Below are 20,410 nucleotides of genomic sequence, written 5' to 3'. Positions count from 1 at the left end.
ATTCTCATATTAAAGCCCTATACTTATATACTACATACATCATGGTGGAGATGACCTCAGGTTCCTGAAATCAAGGTTAGTAAATCTCAAGTTCTGGCAAATTCAACAGAGTTGGAAAGACTCTGAAAAAAGACCAGCAATGGACCCGCATTACAAATGGCCCACTGATGTTTAGAGAATCTCTTCCCCAGAAAGTTGGCCACGAAGAGACGGACATTTTTGGACAAGGCAACTTATGAGGGCCGTTTATTAAAGAATGGAGGAACTTTGATCTGCATGGGTGTGGAGAACATCTGGAGAACTGAAGCAATTTTAAATTCTGACAGATTACACCCAAACACACTGAAATGTAACTGAGCTTTAATCTTCTTAAATTGTTGGCACGGGATGAAAAATCCAACTTAATACAGGCTTAATGGATAAGATATACTGTTGATGATATGCAAGCAATAAGCATCTATTAAGCACTGATTATGTGCCAGATACTGTTAGCAAGCACTAGAGATACCTTTATAAGACAATTTCCATTATACGTGTGTGCACATGTATGTATAATCACAATATCTCATTCTAAATATTTAGAATAGAATAAGAAAGCTACAAAGGATCCAAAGTCATCTAGTCCCTCATTCTACATGTGAAAAAATGGCATTCCCAAATGAGGAAGTGACCTTTAAGGAACTAGTGAGTGGCAGGTCCAGGACCTGAATACCACACTCCTCTGTTACACCACACTGCCCAACAATAACTTAATCCACCAGTAAATTTTTCAATAGTATTTTGTTATCCCTAGCCCATTGGGAACTGAGGAGCAATGGATCACAGGCTCTGGGATTGAGCTCCAAGCTAGACATATGCCTATATTACTATTGTAATCATTATATCAATATAATTGAACCAAGACCCAAACTGAGATGCTAGTAATGTGAGTATAATCACATAGTAAATGTGAGTCACCTAAAATTTCTAAGCCTAAGTAAGTTTCCTCACCACGTAACACTGGTCCTGTAGAATCCACAGGGTGATTATGAGGCACCATTTGGCAAACTTTAAAGTGTTAGGTAAATAGGAGTAGTAGTTGTTATCTTTGTGGTAGGAATTCCTTCTCCAATTTTTTTCTTCAAAATTTTTAAAGTATTTTAATCTATACAGTTAATAAGTTATATAATAACCTCTTGGGGCTAGCACAGTTGTTTTCCCTCACACAACACAATCACGCCAATACAGATTAATAATGGGGAGCACAAAACATTTTCAAAGGCTTTAAGTCAAACTAAATCTCACCCTGGACAGAAAGGTAGGAAAAAAGTATTTCACTCAGATACAGAAAGCTAATTAGAGAGGCTACAGGGCGGGTACAAATCATAGCTATTTATAAGTCACTTGTTCTTTAGTGTTTGATTGTAAATATGACTATAGAATCGAGTATACACAAGCTGTTTTCTGTAGCAAAACTTTATAGTACAACTCAAAATATTTTTATTTCTCCCTCAAGTAGAACTGATAGCTAGCATCTGTTTTTGGTTTTTTTAAAGGACTATGAATTCTATTCCAAATCCTTGCCAATTGTGATACATTAACATTTATTAGATCCCTACACTTGATGTTAGAGAATGGGAATGGAAAATTACTTAGAAGCCTTATAGGGGAAGGGATATCAGCAGAGTAAATTATCACATACCTTTCCAGTCTCGATATCCACATAAGAAAGTGTGTGCTTTCTCCAATGTTCTTCAAATGGTTTCTTTTGTTGTCCCTCAATTGGCTTAGAATAATCATACTCATCAATCCTTACCTAAAGACAAAAAACCCCCATTATTTCCAGAACTTATCATTCACTGTAGGCCAATTTTGTGTTCTTCTTTCTTTGGAAAAATTAACAAGCAATAAAACTGATAAAACTAAGACTATACAAGACATTAATCTGAACACAGATCCTGCTTTCCCCCCAAATCTGACTTGCTGTACAAAACCTCAAAAGGAGTCTTATCCATAATCATGTTCTCAGTATTGATGGATGGTAATAAAGATGACATATGGTGGGATGCTTGGGGAAAAAGAGAACAATGAAAATTTAAGGATAAGAACAGTGATGACAGAAATGAATAAAATCTTATTTGAATAGAAAAGTAAAAAACACGTCATAGTAACTTTTCAAATGTGGTAATTTGTCATGGAATACCCCATGTTAGCACAGTCTAGGACATATAGTAGGTGCTTAGTAACTACTTATTGATCGATCACCATGAAACATATCATATAAATAAACACACCCCACACCATATTTCTGGCTTATATTTGGAAATATTGAGGCACTTTCAGTGATCCCAAATTTAAATATCAATATTCTCTCAGTGTTCCTAGACAGCTGTGAATCATGGGAAACCACTATTTTCAATGAATCGAATTACTAGTGATCCAAAGGGCAAAGACACATGGTAGGTATGAGTAGGCTCTAGCTGTGTTAATTTGTTATGTTAGTTGTGTTAACTTGTGGCATAAAATACATCATTAAGGAAATTTTTGACTGAAAAAAGAGATGGCTTAGCCTTATAGTGAGAATGAGGCATAACATATATTTCACCCAAGGGCTGCCATCGTATTTATAAAATATTAAAACACTTTAACCTTTTTTTGTGTGTCCTATATCCCATAAGTACTCTAATGAAGCCTAAAGAGCTTTTCTCAGAATGTTTTTAAATACACAGAATAAAATTCATATGATTACAAAGGAAAACAACTCAATTCAAACACAGTTATTTAAATATTTAAAAACAAGATTAAGGATATCTGTTTTCAAAGAACCAGGGGGTAGCATCCAGTGAATTGTGTGTATAACTTATAAAGGATTTACTGAAATACATGGGCAAATATAAAAAGCATGAGAAGGCATGAAGCAGTGGAGAGGGTGGGTTACAAGCTGCACTGATACAAGAATTACTCAAAATGAGATCACAAATCCATATAAGTGTGATAATTTCATTTATATTTCAGTGCATAACTATTTTTCCTATGAAAGAAATCTGATTTTAGGGGTACAATCTATACTTAGAACACATGAACATTCAAAAGTTCTACTCTGAGAATCTGTCATCAATAGCATTCCATATTCAACTAAAAACATGATACTGAGACATACTGACCATTCCCCAAAAGATATTTAACTAATTAGCTTATTTCCAAACAATTAAACAGGCTCAACTTTGGTCTCATTATCAAAAAGAAAGCCAAGTATGAAAAGAATACTCTGTGATCTGGGGACACTAGCCTTCTTGCTGTTTCTGGCACGTGACACTCCATTCTCTGGCCTCTTAAGTATTTTCCCTGGCTGTATCCCAGGCCTGGAGCTCTCCTGCCTCCTCAGCTCCACCTCCTGGCTTCTTTCAAATCTCAGCTTCTTTGAGAAGCCATTCCCAGTCCTGCTTTTTTAAGTGTCAGAGCAAGAATTCAAACTCATAAACTTTGATCCTAAAATCAGTGCTCTTCCACTATATTATAAATTTTAGCATGTTACAAGACATTTGATAATTGTTCAGTGATGAAAGGAATTAACAAACAATGTAGAATGTAACTGGTAGCTAGATTACGTTCAAGCCTGTGGTACTACTGGTGCTCAGATTTAGGAAATATGGGCAGGTGCTCTGTGCAAAAGTCAAGCTCCAGACAGGCTTTAATAGAATGAGTGGGGAAAAGGTACTACTTTTGAAACAACCCAGAATTCTGCTTTCTAGAGAGTCCAGATGTTTATCACATTTACCATGTTTCTCCTTAGTCTTCTCTTGTCAAAGCTAAGTATATTTAGAAAACTATTAAAGTAGGGACCAAATCTTAATTCTCTTTGTGTCTTCTCTCCCCAAACCCTGTATCCTGCTCACTCTCACCAGCACTCAGCATAGCGCTTTGCCATTACTAAGGGCTTAAATAAATGGTTATTGGCTGAATGAAAAACAGAATAAGCTGCCTTTGGTCGTAGTGAACTGATGATGACTTCATCTATTTCAGCAGAGGAATACCTGCCCTAAATGGTACAGCAATGATAACAGGGGTGAGATGGTAAAGTAGACGACGCTTAAGGACTCTTTCAACTCTAAATTTTATGGTTGTATGACAGTCACGGACAGCCACTCTAAGTGATGTAAGAAACTCTTATAAATGCTTCCCTCAAGACATTATGAGGCATTATTATAAGTCTTCCTTCCTGTAATATTTGTAGTTTCTGTGTTGGGGTGGGCAAGGCACATTCTGGGGGGTAGACTGAGTTGCAACAGTTTCATTTAGTTCTACAAATCTTGAAATGTTAATGAAAGAATCTGAGAGCCAGAATTGTTCTGCCCTTTTATATCACTTATCTTCTATTACTTGCACTAAATCAAAGGTCAACCTCACCTTTAAACAAATAAAACATTTCTTGCAATTTTGTTTGTATCTGTTTGGAACATTCTTTCTTTATAAAAGAGTGCAAAGATACATTTTAGTCTAGCCATCTTTTAATGATTAGCCACTTTCTAATGGTCATTAATTCTCAGTAAATAGAAGCTGAATTAATGAATTTTTACTGTAGAATTAAATCCATTTTAATTTCTACTTAACAGATATGACATCACAACCTGGCTTTTTCTAAAAAGTTGATGGCTCCATATCAGTGTTGGCCAGTAAGAGTAATAATAGGCTATACTGTAGCACACACAGCACTTCAGAGAAAAGAAGATGAAGAAGTGATGGGAGTGAAGCTAGTCAAATTTAATAAGTATAGACAATCTGGATTTTTGTGTATTTTTTTTAAGTGGAGTTATAAAATGGTCATGCCATTTTTAAAAACAACTTAGAATTATGCAAAAAAGTTCATAACCTGTAACCCAGAGATCCTAAGCACATATCCCAACTAGGTCAAAGAAAAGATAAAAAGGTCCCTTACAAACAAAAACATATGTGGCATCACTGTAAAACAGGAATAATTACAGCATCTACCTTGCAGGGTTGTTATAAAGAGAAAGTGAGATATTCATAAAGCTCTCTGCAAAACTTAAAGCTCTCTATAAATGCTATCATTATTATTATTAGCCAATCCAAATTATCATTTTTTATCTACTTACACATTATAAAAATTGAAAGTGTAATAGCACTCAGTGGCTCTTTCCCTTTGCTATTACCATCAAAGGTTTGGGAATCTTTCTTATAGCAACAGAAATTAGAGGTATTACAGGTAGGGAAGATTATAGTAATATTCTATTAAATGTTTAGGGTTCAGTCAAGATGGACAACAAAAATTGCCACCAACAGGACCTATTGATATGTTCCAATGGATAAAATGTTTCCATAGCAGTCCATCCTTCTCCCTCTCTCAGCATGTATTAAACACTTACTATATTGCCAGGCTCTGCTAGTCATTGGGACTACAAATATAATGGTTGAAACAACTATTACTGGCAAGGCAAGGGGACAAGTATATATATATAAATATATAAAGGAGATAAAAAGAAGAAATACAAATGCATATAAAATAATTAAATAGGTGTGTGTGTATGCCTCACATAATTTCATTCTTCTGAGCAATACCTTAATATGACCAAATCAGCTAAGTCCTGTTTTCTTAGCTTATCATTTCCTACTGCCTGCTCACCCTGGAATATCCCTGTATAAGGCCTGCCTCCAGCCCCTTTTCCCATTGATAAGTTCCTCTAGGAGACCCCATTCTGTGCAAGGGTCCAGGCTAAACTGTCTTCATTTTCTTCCAGGCTCTTTCCCTCACTTTTTGGACTTCAATTATCCTGTGGCCCTGCCCCTTTCCAGTTCCTTTTTAGGTGTTGTCTTCCCCCATAAAATATAAGCTTGAGGGCAGACTGTCTTCCTTTTTGGTTGTAATTGTATCTCTAGCACTTAGCACAGTGCCTGACATAAAACAAGGACTTAATAAATCCTTGTCTTCTTCCTTTCTTCTCTGACTTTTATTCTAAGAATGCTGTGAGACAGGTGTGAAGAGGAGAAACAATGTCCTAAATCAACCAATCTATTCAAGGAAATTGGCATCCTTTAGAGAAGTCCTACTTCAGTACAACCTCATGGTTGTACATAAACTTGACACTGAATTTTACATCTATGCTATCAGAGTACAAACTCTGATAACTTTTATCAGTCTAGAAGGGTTTCAAGCATAGACCAAACAAAAGTGCTCATCACCAGAAGGCTGATCACAAAAAAGCATGAAAGAGGTAAAAATGCAAAATGGCTCTTAGTTCTTTGGTCCCTTTCTGTCTCTATCATGACAGTGAAGGAATGGCTGGCAGAAAAAGGTGAAGAGATTACTGGGAGTCAGTTTTTACGGCTCACTATTGGTACCCTAAAAGTGAGATGTTTGTTAACAAGGTGGCACATCAGTAGATGTGTCTGAATTGTTGATGAACTGAATTGTTTCAATATTGATGTTCTTATTATAAAGGAAAACTAGTAAGTTGCAGCTAAATGGAAAGGCAGCTCACAAATTCCTTTCAGAGAGATGAATAAAAGAACTGGTGGAACTGCTTTATTAATTTTATGCCCAAGGAAACAAAAAAATAGCACTTAATATGAGATATTTGTTCATCTTGCTTTGCCATGCACATGACAGACGCAAGCAAAGAGACCAACTTAAAGATAACTACAGCTTCTGAACCATCAATCTGGTACAAGAGATGAAGAAGCAGAAACATTTCTACAAAGAGCTCAACAAATCCTCTAATCATGTCAACATATACCATAATAGCTGGTGACTTCAACATGCCAGTGGGAAGGTGCTGGAACATAGTGAGCATTGACATTATTACAAGAACTGAAACTGTCCATACTCTAACAGGAAATGATTATTTATATAGAAGTAACTTCAGAATCAGCTATTTTTGCAAAGATCAAATTTAACACCAAATTAAAATGATAGAAATGCACACTGCAGGCTCAAACATTTTAAACCAGCTGTTGGTATTGAACAATAGAAAAAAAATAAAGGCATCAACTAACTGAAAGATTTGAAAAGAAAGATTGATAAAGAAAGTAAGCCTCAGCCCATGCTCTTGTATAGGAAATTTTCTGGGAGGAAAGACAGCACATAGGAGAGCACTATAAGAGTCACTGAGCATTCATTTCCAGTCCCAAGAGACTGAGGTCAAATGTAGGTCTCTAGAGACTTATCGTATACCAAAGACTTCCTTAGATTAGGTATCACCTTTTTGAAGCCTTCCCTGAAGTAACTGAATAGGTATCAAGTTAGGAGACCTGGGTTCAAATCCTCTCTCAAACACTAGCTTTGAGATCATGGGCAAATCACTTACACTCCCAGAATTTTCAGTTTCCCCAACTGTAAAATAGTTGTAGCAATTATCTTACAGCGTGCTTGGAAGAAAAGTATAATATAAATGTGAGTTACAGCATCAACTCCAAGTCCTTGAGAAACTTAACACATTAAATTAGTTGTCACAAAGAGAAGGGGCCAAGACATCCCCCCTAAACCACTTTCCCAACAAATTACCTTGTCTCCTTGCCAAGTAGAGAAACAGTCAGAGTACAGAATACAGACATCTGCCATACGTTACCGAAGATGATAGTAGAAGTCCATAAGCAACATCACTTAAAAAAACCAGCAAAGCTGTGGAAGAAATCTACCTAAACCAGACCCTCAAAAGTAGGTTCACAGATTTTACACAAGCACATATTTTCAGAATTTTTCAATGTACTGATCAGTATCAGTAGTGCTGATTGTTTTCCTCTCTAAAAAAATATTTTTTAGTATATGGGATGGCTCTCTGGGAGGCAGGAGGTGAGGGATACTATGGGATAACTATGATGATATAAGAAACTGAAGATATCAAGAAAACTAATTAAAAAAAAAAGAATCACTGGACACCCTAACAACTATTATTAAAGAACAAGCCTGGACATTTTATTTCACGAAATCATAAATAAGAGGCAGCGAGGTGACGCAGTACATAGAGCCACCAGCCCTGGAGCCAAGAGGACCTGAGTTCAAATCCTGCCTCAGACACATAACACTTACCAGCTGTGTGACTCTAGGCAAGTCACTTAATCCCAATTGCCTCACACACACAAAAAACCCCACAAATCATAAATAAAATCTGCCCAGATTTAATGTATAACCTACACGGCAAAGGGAAAATAAGAAAGAATGCACTGATAACTTTTTGAAAAAACAAACAAAAGAAAAAGTCCCAGGAATTTTAAAATTCAAAATCCAAAGCTTCTACACCAAAGAAAATAATAATGCAAACATCCAGGAGTTCAAATATAAAGAATAACAGAAGATCTGGCAGATTCTACTAAATGAGGAGAGATTGTTGATTGATCTGAAAATGTGAGAATAAAAAATGAAATAGAAACACAAGGGTCATGAGAAACCTAAAGGAGTAAATTTATTAGAGCAACTGGAAGAGACTGTATAATGATACTGCTATTATAACAGGAAGAGAGGAAACAAGTGAATGTTCAGAACCTTAATGCCTTCACAGAATACTGAGAGAGTTAAATTAGAGGAAGAAGGACCCGGCAGGTTCTGTTCTGAGAGCTTTAAGAGAGGAAAGGTGGGATAAAAGCAACATGTATAGAAAGAAGGAAAGAAGTGGAACTTGTTTTTCTTATAAGTTGCAAGTCTACAAACATGGAGAAAGAGATGGAAGGCAGTGGGCATCAGATGAATCTCACTCTTACCTGAACCAAGTCAAGGAGGCTTGAAAACATACATGAGGAGTCTGATGTAAAGATACATCAAACTTAGTAAAGAAATAGGTGGGGATGAGAGAGGGAGGGAGGGAGTAGTTGAAAGCAAATCAAATGTCCTGATCCCAAAGCAAGGATTAAAAGGTTTAAAAAAAAAAAAGAATTGAAAATTAAGGTGATGACCAAGAACTGAACAACAGCTTAACAAGTTGTGGTACATAAATGCAATGAAATGTAAAAAATGGTAAAAGAGCTAATTACAAAGAATCCTGGAAGTACAAACTGATGTACAGTGAAGCAAGCAGAACCAGAAGAACAAAGGAAAAAAAATTTGCAAGACTTAATAACACTAATCAAAGCAAATAACCAAATACTTTGAGAGGAGCTATGATAAAACATGTTACCCAATTCTTGACAGAGGTGGTAGACTCAAGGTGTAGGAAGAGACATAGAGTATTGACTGAGGATTTTTAGAGGAGGGGAAGGATCAGTACTAGTGATGCTTAAAAAGGCCACTGAAACATTTTTTTAATACACAGAAACAGAAAGAAGCATGAACAAGCAGGACAGTTTGGAAAGTTAACATATTGAATTCAGCATATACTTTTGCTTACTTTTTTTAGTATTTAAGTTCAGAAAATTACATTTAAAAAAGAATAGTTTACACATATATTAGGCATACTTTATAAAAACATAAGCAGGGAACAGGCGGACTTTCTGTTTGTTTCTTTTTTTAAAATTTTTGCTAGGCAAAAGTGACTTGCCCAGGGTCACACAGCAGTGAGTGTCAAGTATCTGATGCCGGATTTGAACGCAGGTGCTCCTGCCTCCGGGGCTGGTGCTCTATCTACTGCGCCACCTGGCTGCCTCCTAGGTGGACTTTCTGAGATAATTTTTTCAACAAACATTTATGAAGTGCCTCTTATATGCCAGGTGCTGTGCTAGGTACAGGGAAAACAGACAAAACAAACAGTTCCATTGTGCCCTCAAAGAGCATATCAAACATCTTCAGTGGCACAATTGAGATGTATAAGGAATACAACAAGATCCTGTGATGTGTAATTTTTGTGGTTATCAAGTAAAAAAAAATTACTGTGGTAGAGAAAGGCATAGGGCTCTAATAAAGCCCTCTCCCATGAATAAACTAAGGTCATGCAAGACTCCTTAATAGCAACTACTAGTGATACATTCAGTGATGGTCCGACTAACATGGGGCAAGGCATTATAAAATAGGGAGACGTGGTCAAAGGTGTTAACCAGTATAATAGATGCGTCTTGCACAGAATCTCTACAGATTCAGGGTTTATAACCTAGGGTCTGTGGACTTTAAAAAGAAAACAACATTTTGATAACTGTTGCAATCCTACATATTTTATGCATTTAAAAACATTCTTCTTGTTTTGTTTCTTCTTTCTCGTGGTTCCTCCCATTAATTCTAATTCTTTACATTACGACTAATGTGAAAATGTTTAATATGAATGTATAAGTAGAGCCTATATCAGATTGCATGCTGTCTTCAGGAGGAGAGGGTAGTTGCAAAATTCAAAACTCAAAATCTTATAGATGTGGATGCTGAAAACTAAAAATAAATTAGTTAAGTATAAAAAACAAAAAACATTCTTCTGAGAAGGGGTCTTTAGGCTTTCCCAAATAGCCAAAGGGGTGCAAGACATGAAAAAAGTTGAAGAAACTCTACCATAGATGGATGGTGATGCTTTCTAAGAGTTTCTGTTTGCATATGCCATTATGCTGATTGTATCATGAATCCACACTATGGGGCCTCCTCAGTAACAACTTTGCCCAAAAGACACTGGCTTAAAAATCCATTCAGGAAAAATCTATTCAGGATGAAAAATGTGTATTACTTAGTTGAGAAGAAAACAGCTTGAATTGCATATGGGAAGTGATGCAGTGTTCCCAATGCTCCCAAGTTGCTCTCCCCAAAAGCCCACCTTTTTTGACACAACTATTCTCTCTGTAATGCTAAATGATATCATGAAAAACTATGATCTCTGAAGAATACCAATTACACATGATCGAAAGAACAATGGAAAGATACATGAAGGGTTCAAATAAGCTCCAGAATGTTATCAATAATGATTTAAATGCAAAAGAATAGTGTTAAAAAACATGATGGACAGGTATGATTGAAAAACACAATGTAAAGACAAATGAGAAATCATAAGGGCATCTTGAGTGTTGCACTGGCATCCATAAAATATTAAAAGGTGGAAGGTGAAGGCTTCCAATGAATCTTAAAACTGACGTGATACCAACAAATCAGCAAGTCTAGTCTCTTTATCCAAAAGCCTCCAGTTCTTGCTACCTTCCCCTTCCCTCCAAAGTAATTCATGGCAACTTGCAGCTCAGGAACCAGACAGCAAACAAAAATAAAATTTCCCAAATCACCAACATATTTGGAAAAATAAATTTTATTTTTATTTATTTAGCACTATACAGGTATTTAAAGAGTTATCATGTATAAATACTAAACTAAAAAGTCATACAAGCCAAGACTTCTAAGTGGACAGGAACTCATGAAGTTACAAATGAAGAGAATATATACTAGCAATACAGTTGGCTAGGACATACTTGTCATATTTAATCACATGAAATCACTGAATCTCAAGACTTGGATGAGACCTCAGAAGTCAACTACTTCAATCTTTATCAGAATAAGATTTCCCACTGTAACATACACGTTACAATATTATTCATCAGAACTCTTATGTAGTACACAAAAGAAGCCTGTAGTTTATGGCACATTTTGACTAGTGGAAAGTTACTGAAGCACTAAGAGCTGCCGCCACCATCTGGACATATACAGTCTTGAAAGTTTAGTTGTCTCAGGCACTGTGATTGTAAAACTGAAATTTTTGTTGCTAGGTCCCTTCTAGCTATAAATTCCTTAGATTAGATATTATGTAACCCAGTAGCTTCATTTTTTACAGATGAGGAAACCGATGCATAGGGGCATTCAGCATCTTCCACAAAGTCAGTCACACAAGTAGCAGAAGAGCCAGGATTTTGCCTTTAGATCCAGTGCCCATCTGCATTTCATAAAAACAGTATTCTGCTCTCTAATTTACCCTCAAAAAGGAGGAGGTATACAACACGATTATTTGGATCCTGATCTTTTATCATCCTTAGTGCCTTAGTGAACTTACTGTCACTGGCCAGGATGAAAAGAAATAAGCAGGCTGTACCTTTAATTTCTATGAAAGAAAGGAAGTAAGCAAGGAAGCAAGGTAGGAAGGAAAGGCACAAGGAAATAAGCATGTATTAAGTGCTTACCACATTCCATATGTTATAAGAAGTGCTTTTACAAATATTATCTCATTTAATCCTCAAAACAAACCTTGGAGTAGGTGCTATTATTATCATCCCCATTTACAGTTAAGGAAACTGAGGCAGACAGAATTGAGTGACTTGTCCATATTCACACAGTTATTAAGTTTCTGAGGCTGGATTTGAATTCAGGTCTTCCTCACTCCAGGCCCAGTAAACTGCCATTTAGCTTCTTCTAAGGTAGGCAGGGTAAAGTGGGTAAGGGTAAAGTTAGTTATGCCTAGATTTTATTGAAAAAAAGCAACTGCTACTTCAAAGCAGAAAAAAATGGCAATAGGCAGTAGTGGCATGGAATTTCAAGGAAAAATTGAGATTCTCTTTAAAATGCTAAAGGAGGAACGAATAAGGAAAGGTAAAATATCCATGTAAATGTAATATGCAGATCACTTAAAATAACAGAAATAAATTGTACCTTGTAGTCTTCTCTGGCATGAGCTCCACGGGACTCTTTACGGGCCTCAGCACCATAAATAGTTTGCAGAGCACACAACATTAGATTCTGCAATTCCAAGGTCTCCACCAAATCAGTATTCCACACTATTCCTAAAAGCCACAATGGGATTTCAGAAAAACATTCTATTTTCATCAGTCAATAAACATTTATTAAGTGCCTACTATGTGGCAGGCACTGTGCTAAGAGCTTAGGGATATAAAAAAGAGGCAAAAGACAGTCCCTGCTCTCAAGAAACTCACAATCTAATGTTGGAGACAACAAGCAAACATCTTCAGAAAATTCTGATCTATTTCAGATTTAGGTATTAAAACACCCTGGCTCCTCCACCATTTAGGCTAGTATACTTGATAGCCTACAAGTAGTAGATGGACAATATGATTCAATAGTTTATGGACAGCTAGAAAACAGCTTCATACACCACTTATTTTATAATAAGGTGGAAAAGTACCATTATCACTACTATACTCAGGAGTCAGTCACATTTCTTCATAATAAATATAAAGACAAGAGCATCTAGCATATTTTAAGATGGTATAAACTGATCTCCATTAAGTCAGTCCTCTTTGTGATCTAAGTAGTCTAAATCCTGTGAAATAGGAACTTAAAACCCCTTACCTCTGTCAAATGTCTTCAGATGCTTTAAGTCACCATAAAGCTGACTTAATTTCTGGCAGCCTTCCTGTAATATACTTCCCACACGGAAAACAGCTGCGTGACTCTGCATGGACTGTGGACCAAAGGAATACTACTGTTAAATACCCTAAAAATATCTTAACATCCATAGTGGGGATGAAGAAGGTGACCTACAAGCGTGAAATCATCATACATTCTATGGCTTTTTCCTCAACCAAAAGTCTGTTTTTTCTTGTTGTAGATACCTCTACCCTGATTAAACACAAAAGTACGAGGTAGTCAGAGTGTTCATGGGTATGTCTTCTCAATTAAAAGAAAATACAGGTTTTGGGTAAGTTTTTAAAAAAAGTTTCTAAATGTTCATCAAGCCATATAAATATAGAAGCTTCTGTGTACAATGACTTGCCTTTCAGGAGTTGTGTGTGTGTGTGTGTGTGTGTGTGTGTGTGTGTGTGTGTGTGTGTGTGTGTGTGTGTAGAAATATAATAGGAGAAGTATTTAGAAACAACTGGGTGATTATTAGTGTTGCTAGCCTTTCTCCTGCCATATGCATGACTATAAAATTAGAAATGGATTTTCCCATGTGTTTAGTGGAAAACCAAACTCATCATTTTATCGTCATACCTTGTCAATCAGCCCAGTATGACTATGTATGGGCAGCCAGGTGGGGCAGTGGACAGAGCACTGAGCTTGGAAATGAGGAAGACACATCTTTCATGAACTTGAATCTGGTCTCTGACACTTACTAGCTGGGTGACCCTGGGCAAGTCACTTCACCCTGTTTGCCTCAGTTTCCTCATCTATAAAATTATCTGGGGAGGGAAACAGCAAACCACTCCAGTATCTTTGCCAAGAAAACCCCAAATGGAGTCTGGAGAGTTGCATATGATTGAAATGACTGAATAACAATAACAACAACAGCAGCAATAAAACAGTTATGTACGCTTTAGATGTAAGCAACATGCCCCATTACCTCTTCTTATATACTCAACCTTATTCAGAGCAGCCCTATTATTCCCCGACTACAGTCCAAACTGGCTGGCCTCTCTCTTAGCCCATTCCATTATGCCCTTTGCACCCTGATTCTACTCTCAATAAAATGACCTATATCTTTTTACTCCACAGACTATTATGCCTAAGAGGATATTAGAAATTCTCTTACCAAAACCCTTCATTTTATAGATGAAAGAAACTGAGGCTGAGAAAAGCTACGTATGCAAGGCCAATATAGCTAGCAAATGGCAATTCACAACTAGTACCTAGCTTTTTTATTCCAAGTCCAGCAATCTACACAAGACAGCACCTCTTTGCTTTAACGAAAAGCTGGCTTTGTCTTGAGGATATCATATCCCTTATAACTGTCTCTACTGGTGCCCATTCCTTCCTCTAACTTACAGGGTCAGCAAGAAGAGATGACATGACTGCAAGGTTTGATTTACTTCTGACATTAAGATATCCATGAACCACATTTAAATATTTTCCATTCCTTTGTTCACCTTTCTCAAATTATTTTCAATAGTCAAGGCTTTCCTGATCTTTCCTCTTCCACCATGCCTAAAAACCCTTATTACTAAAAAAATTAAAAAATCCATGAGATCTGTTCATATCATTTTCCCAACTTTGTCACTATCATCTGCTGACCTTCAAGTCACTATCCCACCTTCTTCAATATTTCATGAGTCTCCTCTATATATTGTATGTTGCCGCCACCACTGCCACCATTACCGTCACCATCATCAATATTCATGTTGATGACCCCTCTAATACTGAAACTGTACACTTTTCAGAACCCCAACTTTAACTCTCTAATCACTACCTTTCACTTCTATCAGTTTCTTACTCATAGTAAATGGCTACTTGTGCTCCTTGGGGACCCTTCACTATTGTCTCCTGACATCGTCTCAACTATCACTTCACTTGCTACCTGATCAAATGTCATCCTCATGGCCTGACACTTCAATGGTTAACTAGCCAGTACCTTAAAATCCCTGACCTTCTGTCCCTTCTCCCTTCCCTAAAGCTGATGTTTTGTCTTTGGTCTGCTACCCTTCACTCTTCAATAACCTCCCTGAGTTGGCTGCTCCTACTTCTGGGTAATTGGATGCAATCACAGGAAGTGAAAAAAATGAGTCAATCTGAACAGCTATCAATTTAGGGAGCATAATTTCAGCTGAGCTCTCACTGATGCTCAAGGATATTTCTATTATTGATTCTATTTCCTAATCTTCTGAGTGATTATTATAAGCCTTATCCTCTCTTCATCATCCTCTTCTCTACACCTATGGATGACAGCCCATTTAACCCCTCTATTCCATTCCTCATATGTATGTATAATAATGAACACACATACAGCTAATCGACAGATTACAGGTAAATGATGTATATGAAAAATACTTCTCTATTACTACCATACTGCGAGTAATATGTACTCAACAAACACTTTTACTGGATTCACTGAACAGCTAATTACCACAGTGTGAAGGCTCTTACCTTTTGCATGTTAAGCCTTAGCTCTGATGTTCTTATGTTTCCAGAAGCAAATCTTAATTTGTCAAGATTTGCAACAGATTCTTCCCCAGCATTTGATTTAATTTGAGGGACTTTATCACCTATTAAAAAAAATTTGGCTTTAACCTTTGAAATATAGGCATTGACAAAATTTTGATGAAGAAAGCATTAAAGTATCTAGCATTCAGAAAAAAAAATCAGCTCCCAGCTTAAAGAGCACCTATTTATGTTTTCACTAGTCAGAAAATTATAAAAATGGAGAGATCTCAAAAGACAAAATGATTCAGCTTCCTGCCTCAAGAGAGATAAACAAACCCAAGGAAATCTTTTTTTCTATTGAAGGACATGGACTCGCAGGAGTTTAAAAAAAATTAGGGCCAGAAAATACTAATCGACTTTAAATTTGATAAAATCTAAAATATTTGGTTTTTCTACCTTTAGATTATGCATAGTCAACATAAAACTAAAGTTGGTTGTATTTAATGCTTAAAAAAACCCCACCCCACTTTCATTATACACAAGTTAAGGGAGAGACAGAGACACACACAAAAAATTAAAGACAAAGATAGAGATACATAGACAGAAAGACAAATTCACTAAGAAATGTTCATATATCCAAACAGCAGGTAAGACGAGAAACAGATGAGAACACTGAACAGCTTTTGTGACATGGATGGTACTCATATCAGACTTAGGATGCTAGGCATAAAGTATAACCTCTTAATTATCCCTTGAAATGTTAATGATTTTTTAAACATGGAAATCACCTTTTCTATGTTGAGATGGTTTTTCTGCTAGAAGACAAATTATTTTCAAAATAAAGGTTTGCTTTGATAAAATTACAAAGGTTCTTAACTTAGGTGAAATTCTAAAACTTGTGAGGGCTGATTGCTATATTAAAAAAAGCTAGGTGGCGCAGTAGATAGAGTGCTGGCCCTGAAGTCAGGAGGACTTGAGTTCAAATCCGACTTCAGACCAAACACTTGACACTTACCAGCTGTGTGACCCTGAGCAAGTCACTTGACCCCAATTGCCTTAAAAAAAAACAACAACCAAAACCCTCTCCCCAAACCGATTTTCTTTTCAGTTACCTATTCTACAGCATCTATAATTTTGCTATAATTTGAAAACAGCAGATTTAATTGCTTTGATCCTCCCCCACTCTTTACTATTAGTAGTAACTATTGGCAACTGGAAACATAATTCATTAGCTAGCACTATTCTTTCTAGACAAACATAAAACCATCAAGATTTTTTAAAAAATGGATAACCAATGAAAACTTGTTACAAGCAGTATTATCTGTTAATTCCTCAGATTTGGAAGCAAGGACATTCTTGAATATGCTTCCTCATTTTCAAAGAAGAAAAATTATCATTTTCTAATCTATAAAAGTAGAGTTATACCACAGTTTACAGAGTAAAATAATCACAGAATAACCTCACCTTTTGTTGCTTATAAGGATATTGTCTAAATGATAAATTATAAGTCAGTGATTCCCAACTTGGGGCTGCCCTGGGACCTTCGCAATCATTACAAAGTATTTATATAGACATTTTCTTAATCAAGGGACACTAACAATATAACTACTCTCATGTAGAGGCTTGTAAAATTTTGATACTGTAAAGAGATCATCCTGCTTGAAAAAAGTTGAGAGCTACTGAAATAAGAGACCCCTGTTTTCCCCTATAAATGCATTGGAATGGAGAATTTTAATGATTGGCATTGATTTCTGAGTAGAAAGAGTATTTTCTTCAGCAACACTAATTGGCAATTTGGTAGTATGTAAAAAATATAAGGCCTTGGAGAACATCTCATTAGGGTTGCCAGCTGTCTCGTATTTGACCACTTTTGGCAGTATTTTACCACAGGGATTCTCTTACTATGAACAAGTTTTGAGTGTTAATTTTGCTAATCTTGTGTTTGAGCTTCTGATACTGGTTCTTTTAGTACAGTTCCAAAAAAATTGCCTTCAAAATTGTAAATTCTTAATGATATGGAATATTTCAAACCCAACAATTATACGAAAAGAAAAAAAGGTAAAGAAAAGATACATCTTTAACCTTAAGAAAACCCTGGTGTCTATTCCTAGCTTGGCTATTAGCAAGCTGTTTTGAGTATGGCCAAATCATCATTTCTCTAGGCCATAATTTCTTCATTCCTAAAATGAAGGAGGTTGAACTAGATGATCTCCAATATACTTTCAAATCTAATACACTAAAATTCTATAATCACTTACATTCTGGGACAACTTAACCTGAGTCTTAATCTCCTTATCTGTAAAAACAAAGGGGCTGGACTAGATAGTTTCTAAGGTGTCTTCCAGCTTTAAATCTATGAGCTCATGATTGTACCAAAACACATACCAGGTTTGCATGTTTCTGCAATACTCAGGGCACAAGCACGACCAAAGACAACCAAATCCAGAAGAGAGTTTGCTCCCAGTCGATTAGCACCATGTACTGATGCACAGGCTGCTTCACCACAAGCATAAAGACCAGGTACAACTTGATCTGTACCATTCACATGCTTAAGAACCTGTTCAAATAACAGAATAATTGATTTAAAATATTATTTTCTATTTTTAAAAAAGATTTAATAGATGCATGTATGTGCACACACACACACACACACAGTCAAAACATTAATTAAATATTCTGTACACCTGCATTGTGTTTTCCTCCCTCAGAGGTTTCCAAACCCATTTGGCCTACCAACGCTTAAAAAAAAAAAAGTACTCAGAGCCTCCTTGGGGTTAAGGTTAACCTTTATTTTGATTCAATGCCCCCCAATTGCATCTGAGGCTACTACCACCCCCCTGGATTGTTCCAGTGCCCCCCAGTGGGTATCGCCCACTTAGGGAACCTACCTGTGCTAGGCATACTTATCAATGTCACTGGAAAGTAAATTACCACTGAGACAGAGCATTGACAATGTCCCTAAATTAAAACACAGCAGGCCTGATTGTATTTCTGATTTTTATTCGCAATGTTTTACTCCACATTTAATATGTTGGCCTTATTTATTTCAATTTTATCTTGTGATTTTATTCTTGTGATACCATAAAAAATACTCAAAACTAAACATTACAGAGTAACACATTTAAAAAGCAAAGTAATTTATTACTATTTCTTAAGAAGTAGCTACAGCTTTCAATAACAATTAAATAACTGCTTTTGCAAAAGCTTTAAAGTATAGCCAACAATAAAAACAAGCATTTATTAAGTGCCTACTTTATGTAAGGCACTGTGTTCAGCACAAAAACAAAATGAAAAGCAGTACTTGCTATCGAGGAATTATTCTCAATCCAAATAATAAACCTTTTTATATGATGAATGTGGTTGCTACACTGAAAAGCCAACTGTCGATATCTACTAATTGTTATTGAAAAATGAAAATCCTTAAAAAAAACAAACCTTAAAAAGTTTGACTTACAGCAATTTAAGGTAATGATCTCTGAACATATAAAAGCTGGTAGAATAAATATCCAAACTCATCTAATTAACTAGAAGAATTTTTATTAAATAAAATTTTAAGGTGATGCTGTCATCATTACTTTTTAAACATTTTAAGTTAAATCCTTTTCCTTAATAGGTTCAGTTCTTAACTTTAAATCCTTACCTGCCCCTTATAGTTTGTAGGAATGCCTCCCATATTATAATGCACAGTGGGGAGTACAGGAATTGGTTCTTTGGTGACATCCACACCAGCAAATATCATTGCTGTTTCTGATATTCCAGGCAAGCGAGTTGATAGCTGCTCAGGTGGTAGGTGGTGTAACTGTAGATAGACGTGGTCTTTTTCAGGACCACAGCCTCTAAACAAAGTAAAGAATTAATTTATCTTTCAGAATAAAAACAAAGATAAATTTTTGTAATGCCATACATGCCAGTCTTCCAAGTTTAGAATTTGAGGGTTATCTTTAACCAATCCCCTTCCCTCTCCCTCCCCCATTCAATAAGTTACTATTCAATTAATTCAACCTGTAAACGTTTCTCATTTCTGTCTTCTCTAGCTCCATTGCCACGATTTGCTAGTATAGGCCCTCATTACAACTAACTAGACTACTTCAAAAGCCTCTTAAGAAGTCTTCCTGCCTCCACTCTTGACCCTCCAATTTATCTTTCATATTGCTACCAGAATAACTTTATTTTGCACAAATCTAGTCACTCCTATGCTCAAAACTCTTCAGTGGTTCCCTACTGCTTTCCAAGTAAAATTACTTTGCTTAGGATTCAAAGTCCTCCACATTACTTTTCCAGCCTTATCTCACATTACTCCCTCGTAACCTTGCGTCCACATGCCACCATACCTTTATTCACATAGTTCTCGATACCTGGAAATGCCCTTTTCCCTCTACCTGCTCAATTCCTATTCATCCTTTGAAACCCTATTTAAATGCCTATTTAAATGCCTAAAATAAAGTCTTCTCTGATTTCCTGGTCAGTAATAACCTTTCCTCTCAGATTTCAAATAACACTTTGTTTTCTGACTCACTGTACATTCCATGAGGGCAAGAGCAATGTCTTATCCAAATTATCTCTTTTCCAGTACCAAAAATAATGTTCTGAATAAAATATTAGTATTAATAATAACTTAAATGAATGAATTTTATATTTTGGTCAAATAAGGGATTGCCAAAATTCTTTTACTGTATTAGAATATTAACTGAAACAAGTCAGGTTTAGAAATGTGTTGAGTCTATTTAGAAACTTCTGTGGAAATGCTATAGACCTCCAAAGTAGGCAGAAGGAAAGAAGACCCAGGGT

The 20,410-nt window shown here is 36.1% G+C and overlaps 1 protein-coding gene across 2 annotated transcripts in view; it reads right to left on the bottom strand.

Annotated features, from left to right (window-relative positions):
• The window catches only part of SDHA (succinate dehydrogenase complex flavoprotein subunit A), a 42,485-nt gene that overhangs the window by 1,002 nt on the left and 21,073 nt on the right, over positions 1–20,410 (bottom strand). For both annotated transcript variants that reach the window (XM_020985676.1, XM_020985677.2), the window contains exons 9-14: positions 19,263–19,458; positions 18,008–18,179; positions 15,626–15,744; positions 13,118–13,229; positions 12,461–12,591; positions 1,682–1,795 (exon numbers count right to left, since the gene is read on the bottom strand). In XM_020985676.1, coding sequence (XP_020841335.1) covers positions 1,682–1,795; positions 12,461–12,591; positions 13,118–13,229; positions 15,626–15,744; positions 18,008–18,179; positions 19,263–19,458 — 844 coding nt within the window. The remainder of the gene's footprint in view (positions 1–1,681; positions 1,796–12,460; positions 12,592–13,117; positions 13,230–15,625; positions 15,745–18,007; positions 18,180–19,262; positions 19,459–20,410) is intronic.

The sequence above is a fragment of the Phascolarctos cinereus genome, unplaced genomic scaffold (genome assembly GCF_003287225.1).
Source record: "Phascolarctos cinereus isolate Bilbo 61053 unplaced genomic scaffold, phaCin_HiC Scaffold_4;HRSCAF=312, whole genome shotgun sequence".
Lineage (NCBI taxonomy): Eukaryota > Metazoa > Chordata > Mammalia > Diprotodontia > Phascolarctidae > Phascolarctos > Phascolarctos cinereus.
Note: the sequence above shows the minus strand (reverse complement) of the source record. Positions and strands in the feature narration are given on the sequence as shown.